This window comes from Delphinus delphis, chromosome 12 (genome assembly GCF_949987515.2).
Source record: "Delphinus delphis chromosome 12, mDelDel1.2, whole genome shotgun sequence".
NCBI lineage: Eukaryota > Metazoa > Chordata > Mammalia > Artiodactyla > Delphinidae > Delphinus > Delphinus delphis.
The window spans coordinates 36,586,999-36,606,183 of NC_082694.2; the positions used below are offsets into that span (position 1 = coordinate 36,586,999).

Consider the following 19,185-nt stretch of genomic DNA (forward strand, 5'->3'; position numbering starts at 1 on the left):
TAACAATTCAGAGGTAGGAGGTCCAGAGCTGAGAAGGTAGCTCTACCATCTCATTGTGTAGCTTCCCTCTGTGTCTTAGGAGGTTTTATCATCTCATTTCAATCTGTAGCAGCAGGAAGGAGAGGACAAAGGCTGGTACTCTCCTTACTTTTTTGTTTTGTTTTAACCTTTTAATTGGAATGTGATGCACATATAGGGAAATGGACCAGTTGTAAGTGTTCAGTTCAATTTATTGTAACAAAATGAACACCCTGGTGTAATCACCAAGGTTAAGAGATAGAACATTACCAGCTCTCTAGAAGCCCCCCCTGCCACTATGCTTTCACTTTTTCCCCAAAAAAAACATTAAAACTATTGGTTTTTGCAGGTTTTAAACTTTATATAAATGGAACCATAAATGGAATCATGTTCTTTAGTCTTTAATTTCTTTCATTCCACGTTATATTTGTGATATTTTTCTAAGTAGTTGCATGCAGCAGTAGTTTATTTGTGCATAAATATTCCACTTCTGACTACACCACAATGTATTTATCATTCTGTTGTTGATGAAATTTGGATTATTTTCAGTTTGATTGTTGTGAACATTCTTGTAGATGTCTTCAGTGTACATGACGTAAGTATTTCTGTTGAATATATACCTAGGAATGAATAAGTATTGTGAATAGCCAATTTAACTACTGCCAAACAATTTCCCAAAGGATTGTACTCCTTTACAATCCTATCAGCTGTGTGGAAGCATTCCTATCACTCCACATCTTCATTCACTCTTGGTATTGTCAGTCTTTTACATTTTAGACATTTTGGTGGATATGTCACAGGTATAGTAGTTTAAATTTTTATTTCCCTGATGATTGGTAAGAGGGCACTTTTCATATATTTATTGGCTGTTTGGATATCCTCTTCTGTGAAGGCCCTATTCAAATCCTTTGCCCACTTCTCTATTGGTTTGCCTTTTATTTCTTATTGATTTATGGGAGTTCTTTATGTAGTCCCAACACAGCCCTTTGTCAGTTGTCCATACTGCAGATATCTTCTCCCACTCTGTGGGTTGACTTTTCACTCTCTTATTGGGGTCTTTGGTGAATAAAAGTTCTTAATTTTAATATCTTATGATTCAATCTTTCCTTTTATGGTTTGTGCTTTTTTTGTGTGTCCTATTTAAGAAATCTTTCCCTAACCTAAGACTTTGATGATATTCTCTTATGTTTTTTTCTGGAAGCTTTGTTGCTGTCCCTTTCACATTTAGATCCACAATCCATCTGGAATTGATTTTTGTGTATAGTGTGAGGTTGTTGTCTTTTTCCTCATGTGGATATCTTTTTAACTTCACACCATTTATTGAAAAGACTGTCTTACCCGTTGCTCTATAGTGCCACTCTTGTCTTAAATTAAATATTCATATATGTATGAGTCTGTTTCTAGATTCTGTTTTGTTCACTTGTCTGCTTTGCACCGGTACCATTAAGTAAAATTGTATTAGTTATGATCGCTTTTTTTTTTTTTTTTTGGCGGTATGCGGGCCTCTCACTGTTGCGGCCTCTCCCGTTGCGGAGCACAGGCTCCGAACGCGCAGGCTCAGCGGCCATGGCTTACGGGCCCAGCTGCTCCGTGGCATGTGGGATCCTCCCTGACCGGGGCACGAACCCGCGTCCCCTGCATCGGCAGGCGGACTCTCAACCACTGCGCCACCACGGAAACCCTATGACCGCTTTTTAATTAGTCTTAATATCTGGTCATTTCTCCTACCTTTTATTCTTCTTCCAGTATGCCCTATTTATGTTGCAAATCCATATACATTTTAGATTTGTTAGTTCCCTGTTGCTTTCACATAAATTTGTTCATGTTTTATCCTTTCTTTCTTTTTAAGAGCACAGTTCAGAATTTGCAGTCCCACATCCTAGTGGCTAGAATATTATCACATGTCTATATCTAGCTGTAAGAGAGGCTTGAGAAATAGTCTATAGCTTGTTGGCTATTTGATAGCTAAAACTATTATGGCAGAAGTGAGAAACGATATTAAAAGATAGCTAGAAATCTGCTGTACTATTTGAGATTCCTTTAAATCAAATGCAGCCTCATAGTTTTTATCCCTCCCCTCCCACCTCCACTGTGGCTTACTATACAGTCTGGAGCTTCTCTGGCTTTCCACAATGGCATGCTCCCATAGCATGATACCAGAGGTTCTGTAGGTGGTTTCTTCTGTGTTTCATAGGCACATAAATGTCTGGGAACTACCCACCCCCAAGGGGCAATGGATTGATTGAGTATATTTATACACGTGACCCTAACTAGTTCTTTCTTGTATCAAGTGTTTTTGCAGTATGTAATTGTGTCATAGATGCAGTACATGCAGAAATGATGTCTGATTTTTTATCTATGTTAGTGGTAGATTTTCCATATTTTCTTACATTATCAAAATAATCTACAACTTTGTAAGTTTATTCCAATGCAGACATGGGCACAAAAGAGTAAATAATTTCCCATGCAGGAAATGGGAAAGGAAAAATAATGGAAAGGATTAGAAAGTTTTGTAGGTTTTTAAAATTTTTTATTTTAAATTAAATTGTGGTTAAAATAAAAACATAAAAAGTTTACCTTCTTAGCTATTTCTAAGTGCACAGTCCAGTAGTGGTAAATATATTCACACTGTTGTACAACCAATCTCCAGATCTTTTTCTTCTTGCAAATGTGAAATCCTATGCACATTAAGCAACAACTCCCCATTTCCTTCCCTACCAATCCCCTGGCAACCACTCTTCTACTTTCTGTCTCCATGAGTTCAACTACTCTAGGTACTTCATATAAGTGGAATCATACAGTATTTGTCCTTTTGTTTAGCATATTGTGTTTAAGGTTCATCTATGTTGTAGTATGTGTCAGAATTTCCTTCTTTTTATAGGCTTAGTAATATTCCATTGTATGTATATACCACATTTTATCTATCTGTCAGTGGACTCTTGGATTGCTTCCATCTCTTGGCTGTTATGAATAGTGCTACTGTGAACATGGGTGTGCAAATATATCTCTTTGAGATCCTGCTTTCAGTTCGTGTGTGTACATAGCCAGAAGTAGAATTACTGGATCATGTTTGTGAGGTTTTGTTTTTTGCTTTTCCCTAGTAACGTGAAAGAGATCCATTAGACTTAAATTTTTAAAAATCTTTTTAAAAAGCAAAATTACAAACAAATAAATGATTTTTTTAGAAAACCAAACATCCCAGGTTTTTGGATTGTCACCCTACTTTCTTAAAGACTTAAGTTGGTTTTTTTTTTTTTTGCTATTTCCTGTTTATATCTTTGTGAATTGGTGGCGTATTGGTAAGAGTTCCAAATTCTTAATCATTCCCTTACTTAGGGGCAAATTTTAGAAATCCTTCAGAAAATCGAATTTACAATTGAAATAAAATTTTAACTTTGAAATTTAAGCAAACAGTTTTATGGGAGCTGGAATTGAAATAGCACTTGGACTGTTTATATAGAAGGAAATGTTGCAGTAGAAGAAGCTTATCAGATTAGAAATAGAATTAGACTAATTCTGGGTTCTAGTCCCACCCTCTTAACCTTGTGACCTTGAGTAGATCACTTAAACTTTCAAGATTCAGTATCCTCATCTGTAAAGTAGAAATTTATCTATCTTCTTCAGAGTGTGAGAACCAAGCAAGGTACTGTATCTGAGAGTGTTTTAAAAATATTTATCCATCCATTATTTTAAAGCACTGGTAAGTAAATTTAATGATATAACTTTAAAGGATAGCAGGTAATAACTTTCTTTAATACCTTAACCCAGTGAGAGTGGTGGTTTGCCTCAAATTAATATACATCAGATCCTCTTTGAAATATCTTTGAAAGTTATTTTAATTCAACTGAAACAGAGAAAAATTATACTAAGGTACTTCACTTGGTTCATGATAACACTAAACTGACTTGTTGGCACAGAATCAGTGGTCTTTATACATGCCCTGGGGAAAAATGTATAAAAAACAGGAAGTCTTACATTTCTTCCTCAAAACTGGAATAGATGCATTACATATTATAAATACTCCTATTTAATTGTAAGTTTCTTGAGAACAGTATTCCCTCCAGTGCATAGTAGTTAAGCACAGTAAATACTCAGGAAATATTAGTTTAGTTGATCTATTAATAGTCATTCATAATTATAAGTAAAAAGAGGGCCTGTTTGTTCCTTCTTTCCATTCCTTTCCTCTTGCTTCCACCATGTCATCCTAAGCACCTGTGCACAACCTGCCACAGCTACGCCCTTGTACCTAATGAGAATTTCTTTTGCTGTAGTTTTTGCAGAATTTCCAGTCAGAGTCTGAACTAAGTATTAAAAATACTACAGCAGAGAGAGAAAATTATTCTTATATAATATTAGGGTAAAATATATTTGTGTTATCTGAGCTTGTTTATGTGATACTCTACCACAAAAATAAAAGTATATGATACATCACAGAATTTTCCCTCAAATGTAAATTTTACAGCTTTTTGTTTTTTATTGGTATGTCATCTATGGTGAACAGTGTGTTCACAACTTTCCTTGACTTAATCTCTTTCTGTCATTTTCAGGGTCAATGAAGACATGAAATTAACTGACTTAGAGCTGGGAAAGCTGGCAAATAATGTCCAGGAGTTATTATATAGTGCCTCAGATATATGCCATGATCGAGCTGTCAAATTTCTCATGTCAAGAGCAAAGGTTAGTTGTTTTAATAAAATTTAGATATTTTATACATAGTAACATTATTTTGAAGATCTGAAATATATCCTTGCTTGTGTCCCTATTCCACATAATGCATATTTTGAACACTTAATAAGGTACTGGTGTGGTCTATTAAGGAGATGTTGAAATGCAAAATAATCCAAATAAAAGAAATAGAAAAAATTAAGCATGCTTTTCAAATAAATGATTAAAAGACTTATTTTGAAATATAATACCTTAATAATTAATTTGAAATTAATATGTTTTTATACACATATATGTGTATACCTAGCCAAATAATTTATTAAGAAAATTAGTTGTACTCCAATAGTATGAAAATTGTATAGTATGATCTGAATTTATCTGAGCTACTGTATTACAAAGGGATCAGAATAAAATTTAGACATCTTAAACTTTTTATGCTTGATTTCTGGGACTAAAGTATTGGGAAATTTCATTTAAAATTGTTCTAAAATAATTTTTAGGAATTAATACAACTATTATAAAAACAATTAATATTTGTTTAAGTTGGTTTTATAGCTCATCCATATTTGGTGTTATACTAACTCTCATGATTTTTGTGTTATCTTTAAAATTTAGGATGGTTTTCTTGAGAAGCTAAATTCCACAGAATTCATAACACTTTCCAGATTAATGGAAACATTCATTTTAGAAACTGAACAGATCTGTGGAAGAAAAAGCATGTCATTACTTGGAGCACTTCAGAGCCAAGCTAATAAATTTGTAAACAGGTTTCATGAAGAGAGAAAAACCAAGCTCAGGTATTATTACCATGTCCATTCTGTTCTTCATTTTTTTCCCCTTTTCTTTACAAAACACAATTATATTTAAAAGAGGAAACTTCATTAATTGGCCAGTTAAAACCCCTGACAGATTTTTTTCTTTTTAATTAAAGACAGATTGTGGAATTAAAATCACATTTCTTAGCTTTTGAAAGTGTAGTTAGAATGTTTAGTTCCATTAAAGTACTTACCAGGAAGATCCTAATAGACTGACTTTTCCTTTCCCACTCAAAGTGAAGTTAATTATGTTTTACCACTCTTCCTGACTAGGCTAAGAGACATAAAAAGAGAAACATTTTCTGAAACTATTCATACTGTTTATGAATGATTTCAGTTTATTAAGGTGTTCAGCACTTTTTAAAGTCTTACGTACTAACAGGTAATGGCCATTATTATTTAAAAACTCAGTGCCTTGTATTGCATGGGCTCTACTTGAATTTAACTAAGATACATGTAGTCTTAAATATATAACAAAAGTCTTATGTACTCACTCAGCTCTTCCTTTTCTTTTCACCCAAGGAGATGGTGTTGAAATATTATTAAAGTTTATCTTCCTTTCTTTTTACTTTTGAATAGCCTCCTCTTAGACAATGAACGCTGGAAGCAAGCTGATGTTCCCGCAGAATTTCAGGATCTTGTTGATTCTATAGCAGATGGAAAGATTGCTTTACCTGAAAAAAAATCAGGGGGTATGTGTACTCTTTCACACACTCTCTTTCAATTTTATATTGTTTGTTCATTTTTTAGGAGTGCTTAATATTTCTTTAATTGATAGTGCCTCTTGGGAAGCTTAGAACTAACACTCCCAGCTTAGTAAGTAGTTGATTGGAAAAGTATGTGGTAATTTTTAATAATAATTTCCGATATTTATTGAGTATTAACCATATCCAGACACTGGACCAAGTGCTTTACATGCATTACTCCAGTTTACCCTGACAACAACCTATAATAAAGATACTATTGTTACCTTGTTTAATAGTGAGGAGGCATGAGGCTTCCAGGGGTTAAGGAATTGGGTACAAATAAAGATCTGGGATTTGAAACCAACTTTATATAATTTCATAGTTATGTTCTTAACCACTGTACTGTATTGTTTAGAGACATGTATTCTTTTATTGGACACTAGTATGCTTCTACTATGTGTCAAATGTTGAGACATAGGTAAGAGGTATAATTTTACTTTAAAAGGTCTAAGTCTGATGAAAAATGTATTTATTATCAATCACAAGTAATGTAGTAGTGATATGATAGAGAAAACCAAAATATAAAGAACTGTAGAATAAGAAAACTATGAAGGAGACTACAAAGGAAGGGCAGAGAGGTAGGACAATCCAGAAAAACACAGAAGTTAAAAAATTAGAGTTTCAAGAAGATTTTCATTTGTATCAAATGTCAATTGGGTCTCTTATGAAAGACATGCAGTGGCTAGAGATATTTTTGTATATCAGTTAAAGTGGAGTTGTCATGGGTTAATAATATAAACTTGGGCTTCCCTGGTGGCGCAGTGGTTGAGAGTCCGCCTGCCAATGCAGAGGACATGTGTTCGTGCCCCGGTCCGGGAAGATCCCACATGCTGTGGAGCGGCTGGGCCCGTGAGCCATGGCCGCTGAGCCTGCGTGTTCAGAGCCTGTGCTCCGCAACAGGAGAGGCCACAACAGTGAGAGGCCCGCGTACTGCCAAAAATAAATAAATAAAATAATAATAATAATATAAACTTATGTACAACTCATCCTGTAATGCCAGATTTGAAATTATGAAGTTTTGAATAATTTTTAAAGTGTTTTTTGTTGTTGTTTTTAATAAATTTTTATTTATTTATTTATTTATTTATGGCTGTGTTGGGTCTTCGTTGCTGAGCACAGGCTTTCTCTAGTTGCAGCAAGTGGGGGCTACTCTTCATTGTGGTGTGCAGGCATCTCATTGTGGTAGCTTCTCTTGTTGCAGAGCACTAGCTCTAGGCACGTGGGCTTCAGTAGTTGTGGCTCGCGGGCTCTAGAGAGCAGGCTCAGTAGCTGTGGTGCACAGGCTTAGTTGCTCCGCGGCATGTGGGATCTTCCTGGACTAGTGCTCCAACCAGTGTCCCCTGCAATGGCAGGTGGATTCTTAACCAATGTACCATCAGGGTAGTCCATATACCCTGCTTTTGTCTTTTGTTTTCCTCTGAGAAAGAAGAAAGGATATGCTATTAGAAATCCATTAACATTTTACTAGTTCATGCAGAGTTAAGGATCCTTGGTTATTATTCATGCATCCATCATCTATTTATTGAGTTACTAGCTACTTAGCTACGCATTGGGGAGATGAAGTTTCATGGATAGCAGTTAATATTAATTTGGTGCTTACCTGATACTAGACAGTTTTTTCTAAGCACTTTACATTGTTATCTCATTTACAGATCCATGAGCTAGACACTGTTAGTATTCCCATTTAAAAAATATGGAAACTGAGGCACAAAGAGGTTAAGCAACATGCCTAAGGTTACCTGGCTAGGAAGTGGTAGAGCTGGGATCCAACTGCAGGCAGACTGACTTTAGGGCCCTTCCTCTTAACTACTGTGCTAAGCCATTTCTCTGCAGTATTGAGAATTGGTTAAGACACAACCCCTGTCCTCAAAAAACTCAATCTGACATACAGAGTGAATTGTGATTAGAAATTATATCACACTGAATTTCTTTCCTTGAAAGAGATGAGGAAGTAGATATTTAATGTCTTAGAACAAAAGGATTTGAAGCTTAGGGAAGCATGATGACTTACTTGCGCATGGTAATCTGTTTAATTTGGCTGATTCAGGGCAGTAATCCAGTCCACTGTTCTTTTCACCTCAATATGCTGAATTTTGTTTTTTAATGATAAGAAATACCACATGCTGAAAATAAAGTAACTTTTGGATTAAAATCTTGAAAAGTAATACATAATCTCTCCATTGAATTTAGGAATTAAATTGTACTCTAAGGGTTATAATAAAGAAAAGATAACCAGTTGAAATGCTAGTTCTGCCTTTCCCAACTAATAACATTCTTTTTCCTTTACTTCTTATCGATCATCTGCCATGTGCCAGACCTAGAGGATAGCCAGTTAATAAGCATTATCTCTTTCAGTAACAACACTGAAAGGTAGATATTGTTGTCCATGTCTAATGGATACAGATATTGAGATTCAAAAGAAGTAATTGGCCTAGTCTTGCATCCAGTAATTGGCAGTACTGGAATTCAAATCCAGATTTCTCTGATTCCAAATGCAGTATACTTTATTTACTTTGTGCTGAATTGTTTCCCAAGAAGTAGATTTATTTGCAGAAATGAGATAGTTTCAGGCCCTGAATAGGAACTTTTTCAGTTTTTTCCAGTTTAAATTTTTTATCCAATATTTTGTTTCATCTTTTACCCATGTCTCTTTATTCGCTTTACTCTCTAGCTACAGAAGAAAGGAAACCAGCTGAAGTTCTCATTGTCGAGGGACAACAGTATGCTGTTGTTGGGTGAGTGACACGTTTTTCTTCATTAGTTGAATCAAGTATTTAAAACATAGGTCTTTTAGCTACCCCTTGATGTGAATTGGAAATTTTGGATTAACAATTGTAAATCTTACAAAGAATTTTAAAGAAATTTTATGGATTCCTTTTTATTTTTCTATATTTTGTAGTATTCTGTATCCATTAGGACTACACTGGCTTAACAAAAAAAGGGGTTGGTTGATTTTTCTCATGTAACAAGAACCTAGAGGTACATAATCCAAGGGTGCTATAGTGGCTCCATGATGTTATAAGTGTCTCAAGCTCTTTCATTTTTTCCTGCAACTTTTTTAGTGTGTAGTATACAGCATAGTAGTTGAAGTTGTGAGTCAGACTGCTTAGGTTTGAGTCCCAGCAGCTCTGTTACTTTGTGGCCTTAGGCAAGTTACTCTGTGCGCCTCAGTTTCCTTATTTATAAAACAAAATGTGGACAATAGTACTGTACTTAGAATTATTGTGAAATTAAACAGGTAATTCATGTAAAGAATCTAGCACAGTTCTAGTACCTAACAAGAAGTTGATAGTTGTTGGTAGTTATTTCCATTATCATCATTTGTCATTAGGTCTTTTACCAAAAACAGTATTTCAAATTCAAGTTAACTAAGAAAAATATAAATTCCAGTGTTGTTTGTCTAGTACTATATGCCTTTTATTAAATAGGTAGTTAAGATAATATCTTCACATACTTTAATTTTAATAACACTTCATAGTTTAAATATTTTCATATATATGATCTCATTTGATCTCTACAACCATGTTGTACAATAGACATTTCAGGCATTATTGTTCCCTTTCTACAGTTAAGAGAATTGGAGCTTAGAAGTTTAAGTAGTTAATATAAAATTACCCAAATGGAGCCAGAATTAGAATAAAAATCTAGCTCCCAATATCTATACCAGAATTCTTTTTCACTTCTTTGTTTCTTGTCACTAAGTAAGTCTTTTCTGAAACAGCCATCCCTTCCAGGAAGAATGAATGATCCTCTCTTTGTAACTCTCTGTGCCTCTCTCATGGCACTTTCTGGTTAGTCTCTGAATTCCTCAAAGATGGGGATCATATCTTACCACTTTAATTTTTCTTAGCACCTAATAAGCACTCAAATAGTGTGTATAGAATTTATGCTTTTTCTCAACCTGTATATTATCCAAAACTCTGAAGTGCACCCATTGTAAGGTAAAGCTTCCATTCCTTTCTTCTCTGGAGTTCTTTTCCATTTCTGGTGGGACAGAGCTTTTTTCAACCTCCCTATAATCTTAGTCCTTCAATCTAATCATGATTTCTTTCCTTAATTACCCGTTGCAGTTGACCCTCTATATCCATGGGTTCCACATCCAACCAACCAGGGTGCAGAACCCGTGGATATAGAGGGAAGACTTTACTACGCCATTTTATATAAAGGACTTGAGCATGCATGGTTTTTGGTATCCACGTGATGTCCTGGAACCAATCCCCTGTGGATACTGAGGAAGGACTGTGTCTTATTACTCTTCCCTTGCTTGATGGAAATGGTCCCCTCTAGCTATCTGGCTTTCTTGCTCTTTAGGCAAAGAGGCTTCTGCCAAAAAACGGAACTTCCTGGCTAAAGATGGAGTATTATATCTTCAGAGAGAAAATTACAAAAGATAAGCAATGGACTCCTGCCCAGTAAAGCAGACTCTAGAACTATGCATGGAGAGTAATATATGGTCTGACAATTAAGCTGTTATAAAGGCTAGATACTCTTCTTCTTGAATCACTGCTCTGTTCAGACTTTCATAAAACATTAGTTTACATGGATCACTCATTTCTGAGGATCTCATTGAATTTAGATGTGCTGTAATGAATGGCTCTTTCTCCCTTAGTTTCAACCTTATTTAACCTCCCAGTAGTGCCTCTTTTCAGCTTATGACATGTCCTGATAATGAGCTGATAACTTTCTCATCTTTGGAGAAGCTTTTGAGATTTACCAATAAACTTCTTAGAAGGTATATTGTTCTTAGAAGCCACAGTTTATCTTTCATCTCACTAAGAAAATCTAGACTAGGTTCCCTTCATTAATTCAACATTTATGAGGACCTACTACATAATCAGAAACACTGGTTAAGCTTTTTTCAGTGTTTCTAAATTGGCCAAGGAATGGGATACCTGCCTTATGGAAGAGACTTATCTTAGTATGACTGTCACACAGAGAGTGATGTGCTCACAACACAAAATTTAAGGAGGTACCCTTTCTCAGTGTCATGCAAGTGATTACCTTGCAATTGCACAACCCTGAAATTGAGTGCCTCCTTAATTTTACACTCTAGGATTTTCTGTTGCCTTACCCTAAGTCCCTACTCTGTTGCACTTATAGGTAAAATACATAATTTAACAGTTACCAAGATCAATATTGATTTTTATATGCCAAATCAGTTTGATTTTTCTTGTTTTGAGTGTCTACTGGGTCATCTTTCTTTTTTTGTAGAACCGTATTGCTGTTGATAAGAATTATCCTTGAATATTGCCAGTGTGTGGATAATATCCCATCTGTTACTACTGACATGCTCACTCGTCTATCAGATTTATTGAAGGTGTGTATGATTTCACTCCTATGGAAAAAATAGTTGGAAGAAGTAATTCATTAGGGCGTGAGTAATCTTCCAACTCTAAGACATTTCGAGGTTAAGCTATCTTTAAGACATTAATTTTGTGACATTTGATTGTGGTTGAACACAACATGTTATTTGAAGGAGGCCACCTGCTTCCTTCTCACTCCACATTTAGTGATTCCTCATTACACCCATAGAGTTGTTAATGATATCGGAGACAGGAGATGATTTGTTCGTTAGGTGCTGAACATGACTGAGGCCACTTAGGTCAAAAAACCTGGACTGGTTTCAAATGTGCATGGAAGGAATTCACTGAACTTTACAAAATTCATCTCACTAAGGTTAGAGATTTTTCTTAAATCATTATTTCAGAACCATTGATGTAAAATGAAACTGTGGTGATACTGTTATTCAGCCATTTCATATTAACAGATATTTTAAACTGCTAGCCTAGAGAAAAGGCTTTATTTTTTTCAAATACCTAATCTATCAATTAATTCTGTCCCAAAATTAAGTTGTCATATTTTAGTCCAGAAAGATTTTGTTACCCTTTCGAAAGTAGGACTATCCAATTAGAATGACCAAAACAACTAGTTTTGTGAATGCCAATTAAAGATTAATTTCTGAACAACTGATTTTTAGAATTTTTCAACTTTTTCCCTACCAGACTGTAAATATTATCATTTGGGAACACCCTTTGCCTTTTTTTTTTTTTTTTTTTTTTGTCATTACATAAACAGATCCTAATTGCTCCTAGTAGAAAAACTCATTTGGTCCTTCAATGAGAGGAAAGAGGAATGTATTTTTAGAATTAACACATTGCCAGCATATAAAGAATAGTTTTTAGTAAATTGTTGGGTTTTTTTTTTCTTCCTTTGTTAGTACTTCAATTCAAGAAGTTGCCAGTTAGTTCTTGGAGCTGGTGCACTGCAAGTTGTTGGACTAAAAACAATAACTACAAAAAATTTGGGTATGGATTTTTGCATTTAATTCACATGCTGAGGCATTACAGTGATGTCACTATACTTATGTTTCATTATACCTGATGTTTTTATGCCTCTAACTAAAGCCTCTAAAAGTAGCAATGTCACTTTCTTATGTATTGCCATAACTGAAAAGTAACTTCTGGAGAAATGTTATGAGGAATTTTCACTCCAATAAATATAAGTTACTAGAAAGTTGCACTACTGCAAAAAAAATGTTAAAATGTAATATGTATGAAGTACGTATGTATATATGGGGTGAAAGGTATCTGAATGTCAGAAGAGAATCAGTTGTCCCATTAGCTTCCTCATGCCAGTACTACGCACAACTTGAGTCCATTGGAAAAGCAGCATAATTCATTACATCATTCAGTACCAACTGATTTTCTTAAACAAAAAATATGAAATATGTTGCTTTCTGTTACTGTGTTCTTCATTTATGTAATTAAACTGGGGTCTGTATAAAATTAATTGATACCTTTTACATAATTTGATAGGTAATTAAATACCTTAAATATCAGCTAATACCTTTTTTTTTCTCCACGATATGTCTACCTCCCGGATCTTCAGCTCTTTCTTCACGCTGTTTGCAGTTAATCGTGCACTACATTCCTGTGATCAGGGCTCATTTTGAAGCTCGACTGCAGCCTAAGCAGTATAGTATGCTTAGGCATTTTGATCATATCACTAAGGTACCTTTCCATGTATTTTCTACTGGAGTTTCACAAATTTAACTCCATAATTGTTAAGTATTTTAGATGTGTCCCAGGGACTTTAAAATATAACGTTATTTCTCATTACAGGACTACCATGACCACATAGCTGAAATATCAGCTAAGCTTGTAGCGATAATGGATAGCTTATTTGACAAGCTGTTATCTAAGGTAATAATTTACGGAAATTATTAGGCTTTGCTTGAAAGCGTTGTGACTTTTCACAGTTGTCTAACAAATCAAAATTGTTCCGGGTTTAGGGAAAAACTCAAATGTTCAGATCACCCAAATAGGTGATATTCATTTCCTAAGGAACTTGGGGGTAGGGGTGGGGGAAGATGATTTCAAGGATGATAGAAACCCTATATAGAAGTAATTTTATATTAGCTGCATTGAAAATTATGTATCTTCAAAGCGTATTTTAGCCTGAAAGCCTTCCAGAGACAGAATTGAGAAAATAAACATTAAATTATTTGTAGTAAAGTGTTATTTTATTTTCCAGGCCAAGAAGGCAGAGCCTGAGGTGCTCTCTTATTTCCGTCATAGATATTCAATTTCAGTACTTGTTTCTTATTTGCTTCCCATTCCACATAGGTCATTAAAAGGAGAACTGTTTTCCAAAAAATTCTTAATTGCACTGGGAGGGTATCTTCAGAAAAATGTCACTTAATCAGCCCTAGTCACTTTTGCCCTATCCCTCACTCTTTCCTTTCCCTAAATTATTCAGTACATGTCTTAGAGAGAAAGCAGAAATCTCATACCTTGAAAGTTTGAAGGTTTATTTAGTTTATACTTTTGCCCCAGAGTATTTTTAGAGTAATCTTATAAAGCAAGACCCTTTGATATGCTTTTCCTTCTACTTGGATCCTTCAGATTCTGAGATGGCAAGAGCAGCAGGCACATAAAAATTATAAAAAGGCAAGATAAAGTGGTGCCCATTCACACCCAAATCTTTGAAGTTGACAGTGAGAAGGAGTGATTGGAAAATAAGATTGCATTTGTTTAATGTTAAGTTCTCAAACATTTTGATCATAGGACCCCCTTTACATTCTTAAGAATAATTGAGGACCCCAAAGAGCTTTTTTTATGCAAATATACTTATCAGTAAGTACCATATTAGAAATTAAAACTAAAAAAAAATTTAAAACACAAGAATACATAAACACACATTTGATTAGCCTTCAGAATGACATCACAGGTCATCTAAAAATCCCCACCATTCAATCATGAGAGACTGCAAGTGAATAATACTAATCTTATTATTATTATGAAAATGGTTTTTACCTCACATATTCCCTGAAAGAGCCTCTGACTCCCAGGTGTTCCCACACCACACTTTGAGAACCTCTGACGTAGTTAGTTTATAGGATAGATGTTTTATGCTTTTCTTTTAAGAAGCTTAAGGAATTTATAGTTATGTGCAAACATACCTATGTTATGTTATGCCTTCTAAGTTTCTAGTTTTGGATGGAGAAAAATTATTGGTTAGAAATTCTCTTTTTTCTTCATGGTTGCCAAGTACAAGCTAAATGCAAAAGCAGTTCTATTCCACCAGTTTCCTTTTTGATACATGACATTCTTCTGTGTACCAAAAGTCAATGAATAATGCACTGTGACCCTCAAGAAGTTTATCATCTAACAAGGCAGAGGACTTAACACCTAATAATGTAGAGTAAGGTAAATGTTAAATAGTGAAACTAGAAATAAGCTGGGGAATAGAATGAAGCAAAACCAAAAAAGTGCTGGTACTCTTAAAACCTTGACTTTTTTCTATCATGTTGGTCATCCAAAGTCTATGAACAAGAATTGGGACTATGGCTAGACTTTTTCCTGTGACAATTCATTGCATTCTTTTTTCTCTCTTTCTTTCTTTTTGGTAAAGAAAAATAAAGAAAATTATTTAATGAGCTTCCCATATATTTATCACCTATATTTAACAGTCATTAACATTTTTCTTTTTTTGCTAAAATATTTTATAGTTAATTTGAGGCACTGTAATATTTCATCCCTAAATACTTGGGTGTATATTTCTAAAAACTAGGGAGGGATACTTCTTTATATAATCACACTACTATATCACACCTAACAAAATTACATATTGCATTTGGTTATTATGTCTCTTAACTCTTTTATAAATTTCAAACACCTCCCTCCCCATTTTTTATGTCATTTTTTTAATGTCAAGAGTGTGCCTAGACGTTTGCAACTTAGCGTTTTCTCTGCTACCTTCCTCACTGATGACTTTTCCTGTTACCCTGACATGTTACATTTTCCCTGTACTATCAAGTCTCTCTTTACCACTCCCTGCCCTACTTGCTTCCATGGGTTGCCCAGGAGTTTGGCCCTGTTTTTAATTTACACCAAAATAACAGACAGTGTTTGATTTGGGTTAGTCTCTCAATTTTTAGCTTTTCATTTTCTTATCAGGAATTTTAATTTGGGGAAAGAAGAATAACACAGTAATAAAATATATGCTGATTATAAGAAGCTAATAAACAAGGGTACCTTTCCTTGGGTAGAGTGAAACATTAACATCTAATTGTACTACTGGCTAGACTAATGTCCAGCCACCATTCATTCATTCATTGAGTTAAATCGTGTTAGGTTAACAGTGATACACAAGGGTGAAGAAGCCTTTGATCTTGTCCTCATATAGTAGGATAATTATATCAATAACTATAACAGGAGGTAGATTAAAGTATCATAAGTAGGGAATCGGTTCAGTGCTATTGGAGCTTTTAATGTTTTGAAAGAGATGGTTGTTAGCTGGGGAGGGAGATCTGGGAAAGCTTTATGGATGAGGCATGCATATAAGTTTTGATTTTAAAGATAGATACAATTAGAGCAAATGAAGTTGAGGCGAAGAGATACTCTGAGTTAACAGCATGAACAGACATGTTGGTAGGAATCCTAAGAAGGAAGTTTAGTGTTGGGTTTTGGAGTCAGGTAGACCTAAATTCAAATTCCATTGTTTGTCACACATTAGTCACTGAAGAACCTTGGGCAAATTATTAATCTCCTTAAGCCTCGGTTCCTATCTCTAAATGAGGATAATAATAAAGCCTCATAAACTTGTAGTGAAGATTTATGAGATAATATATGTGGAGCACTTTTCTTTTATCATGTATCTGACTATAGCCAGTTCCAATAAATGTTGACTGCTAATGCTTTTGCTGTTGTTATTAATAATAACAAAGGTAAGTAATTCCATTTAGCTAATGTATTAGGGTGGGTAAACCCAGGAGTGGGAGATATGTTGGAAAGATAGTGGAAAGCTTTGACTATCAGTGGAAAGCTAAGCAATTTAAGGCAAGTTTATGGAGGTATAATTTACATTCAGTAAAATTCATCCTTTCTAAGTATATAATTTGATGGATGTTAACATGTGTATGTAGTAGAACTACCACAATCAAGATATAGAACAATTCCATCACTGTTGGCATTTTTGCAGTTAATCCTTTTCCCGACATCCCCAAACCATGACAACCACTGATCTGATTTTCTTCCATATAGTTTTGCCTTTTCCAGAATATCCTATAAATGGAATTATACAGAATGTAACCTTTTGTCCTAGGTTCCTTTCATTTAGCCCAACGCTTTTGAAATTCATGGATGTTATAGCAGGTGTTAATGGCTTGTTCATTGTTATTATAGAGTGATATCGATTGTATGGATGTACTACTATTTGTTTATCCATTCATCAATTGATAGATGTTTGGGTTTTCTCCAGTTTCTGGCTGTTATGAATAATGCCACTATATACATTCATGGGCACATCTTTGTGTGGACATGTGTTTTCATTTCTTTTGTGTAAATACCTTGGAATATATTGATGGTGGCATGGAAATGTAAGACTGCCAAATTATTTTCCAAAGTGACTATACAATTTTATATTCTACTTGTGATGTACAAGAGCTCTAGGTACTCTTTATCTTCACCAGCACTTTCTATTGTCTCTCTGTTTTTTAATGTTAGTCTTCTAGTAGGTCTGTATTGAGTGATATCTCATTGTGGTTTTAATTTATATAATGACGAACATGTTGAGTATCTTTTCATGTGTTAGTTTGCCATCCATACTTTTTCTCTGGAAAAATGTTCAAATTTTTTTTGCTCATTTTAAAAATTGGGTTATCTTCTTATTGAGTTTTAAGAGTTCTTTAAGAAAAGAGTTCTTTATATATCCTAGATACAAGTCCTTTATCAAGTAAGTATTTTCTCCCAGTCTATGGCTTACCTTTTCATTTTCTTAAGTGTCTTAAAAAGAGCAATTTTTAACTTTGGTGAACTCCGGTTTATCAGTTTTTTCTTTTATTATTCATGCTTCTTGTGTCTTATCCCAATAACTTTTTGTCACCCAAGTTACAAAGATAATTTCCAGTGTTTTCTTCTAGAAGCACTATTGTTTTAGGTTTTATATATAAGTCCATGATCCATTTTTAGTTGATTTTTTTATATAGTGTGGAATAAAGAAGTACAGTATCAAGTTTAAGTGATTGAAGAAACGTGTGGTGAAGGTCAGATGGAAAGGATAGTATCTTGAGGGAAAGCAGTGATGAAGGAAGGTTTTGGGGGTGTGCTAGTTTCCTGGGGCTGCCATAACAGATTCCCACAGACTGAGTGGCTTATAACACAAAAATTTATTCTCTTGTAGTTCTGGAGGATAGAGTGTCCCTAGACCATGCTCCCTCTGAAGGCTCTAAGAATCCTTCCCTGCCCCTTTCTAGCTTCAGGTGCTTGCTATCAGTTGTTGGCATTACTTGGCTTGTAGATGCATCACTTCAATCTCTGCCTCTGTCTTCACGTGGTCATCTTCCCTCTGTGTGTCTCTGTGTCTAAATTTCCCTCTCCTTTCTTTTATAAAAACACCAGTCAGTGGATTTAGGACCCACTCTAATCCACTATGACCTTATGAAGCTCTAAGTGAACATGAATTTGGAGAAGATATTATTCAACCCAGGACAGGGGGACAGTTAAGATAAGGGGATATTACCACAGTAGGATACTAAAATAAAAAAGACAATAACAAGTGTTGGTGAGGATATGGAGAAATTGGAACCCTTATAGGCTGCTGGGTGGGATTGTAAAGTGGTACAGCCACTGTGGAAAACATTTTGACATTTCCTCAAAAGGTTGAACATGGAGTTACCATATGATCCAGTAATTCCACTTCTGGGTATACACCCAAGAGAATTGATAACATTTGTCTACACAGAAATCTGTACATGAATGTTCATGGCATTATTATTCATAATAGCCAAAAAGTAGAAATAACCCAAATGTCCGTTAATTGCTGATTGGATAAACTATGGTATATTCATGCAATCATCATGCAGCCATAAAAAAGATGAGGTACTGACACATGCTGCAACATGGATGAACCTTGAAAGCATGCTAAGTGAAAGAAGCCAGTCACAAAAAGCCACAGATTGTATGATTCCATTTCTAGAGAGTAGTAGTTGCCAGGGGCTGAGGGGAGGGGGGAACGGGGTGTGCCTGCTAATAATGGGTATGGGGTTTCTTCTTGGGGTGATGAAAATGTTTGGGAATTAGTTGTGATGGTTGTATAAGAGTTTACTAAAAAAAGTTAATTGTATACTTTAAAGGGGTGAATTTTATGGTATGTGAATTATATCTTAAAGCTGTTATTAATAAAAAAGATAAGGGGATGTTTGATATAACTCTAAGCTGAAGAGAGACACACCCTTGAGTGGTCACGACTTTGCTTGGTCCAGTCACACGGTGACTTCCACATGGTTCTGCTGCAGCAGTATATTGGAACTCATCATTTTAATAAACTATATAAGATTAGTGCATCTAAAATATAATTATTTAGCCCAAATTTGTCTTATAAATGAAAATGATATATAATTTAAGCTGTGAATTCTAAAATGTGGGCTAAAAGGTGATTAT

At 34.8% G+C, this 19,185-nt stretch overlaps 1 protein-coding gene across 6 annotated transcripts in view; it reads left to right on the plus strand.

Moving 5' to 3' along the window:
- Positions 1 to 19,185, plus strand: part of VPS54 (VPS54 subunit of GARP complex) — a 95,048-nt gene that overhangs the window by 66,860 nt on the left and 9,003 nt on the right. For 5 of the 6 annotated variants that reach the window (XM_060026497.1, XM_060026496.1, XM_060026499.1 and 2 more), the window contains exons 13-20: positions 4,566 to 4,695; positions 5,299 to 5,480; positions 6,078 to 6,190; positions 8,916 to 8,979; positions 11,456 to 11,561; positions 12,462 to 12,549; positions 13,133 to 13,254; positions 13,366 to 13,446. In XM_060026497.1, coding sequence (XP_059882480.1) covers positions 4,566 to 4,695; positions 5,299 to 5,480; positions 6,078 to 6,190; positions 8,916 to 8,979; positions 11,456 to 11,561; positions 12,462 to 12,549; positions 13,133 to 13,254; positions 13,366 to 13,446 — 886 coding nt within the window. Of the gene's footprint in view, positions 1 to 4,565; positions 4,696 to 5,298; positions 5,481 to 6,077; positions 6,191 to 8,915; positions 8,980 to 11,455; positions 11,562 to 11,819; positions 11,921 to 12,461; positions 12,550 to 13,132; positions 13,255 to 13,365; positions 13,447 to 19,185 lie in introns of those variants that run through there. The other variant, XR_009521442.1, reaches the window with a different exon arrangement.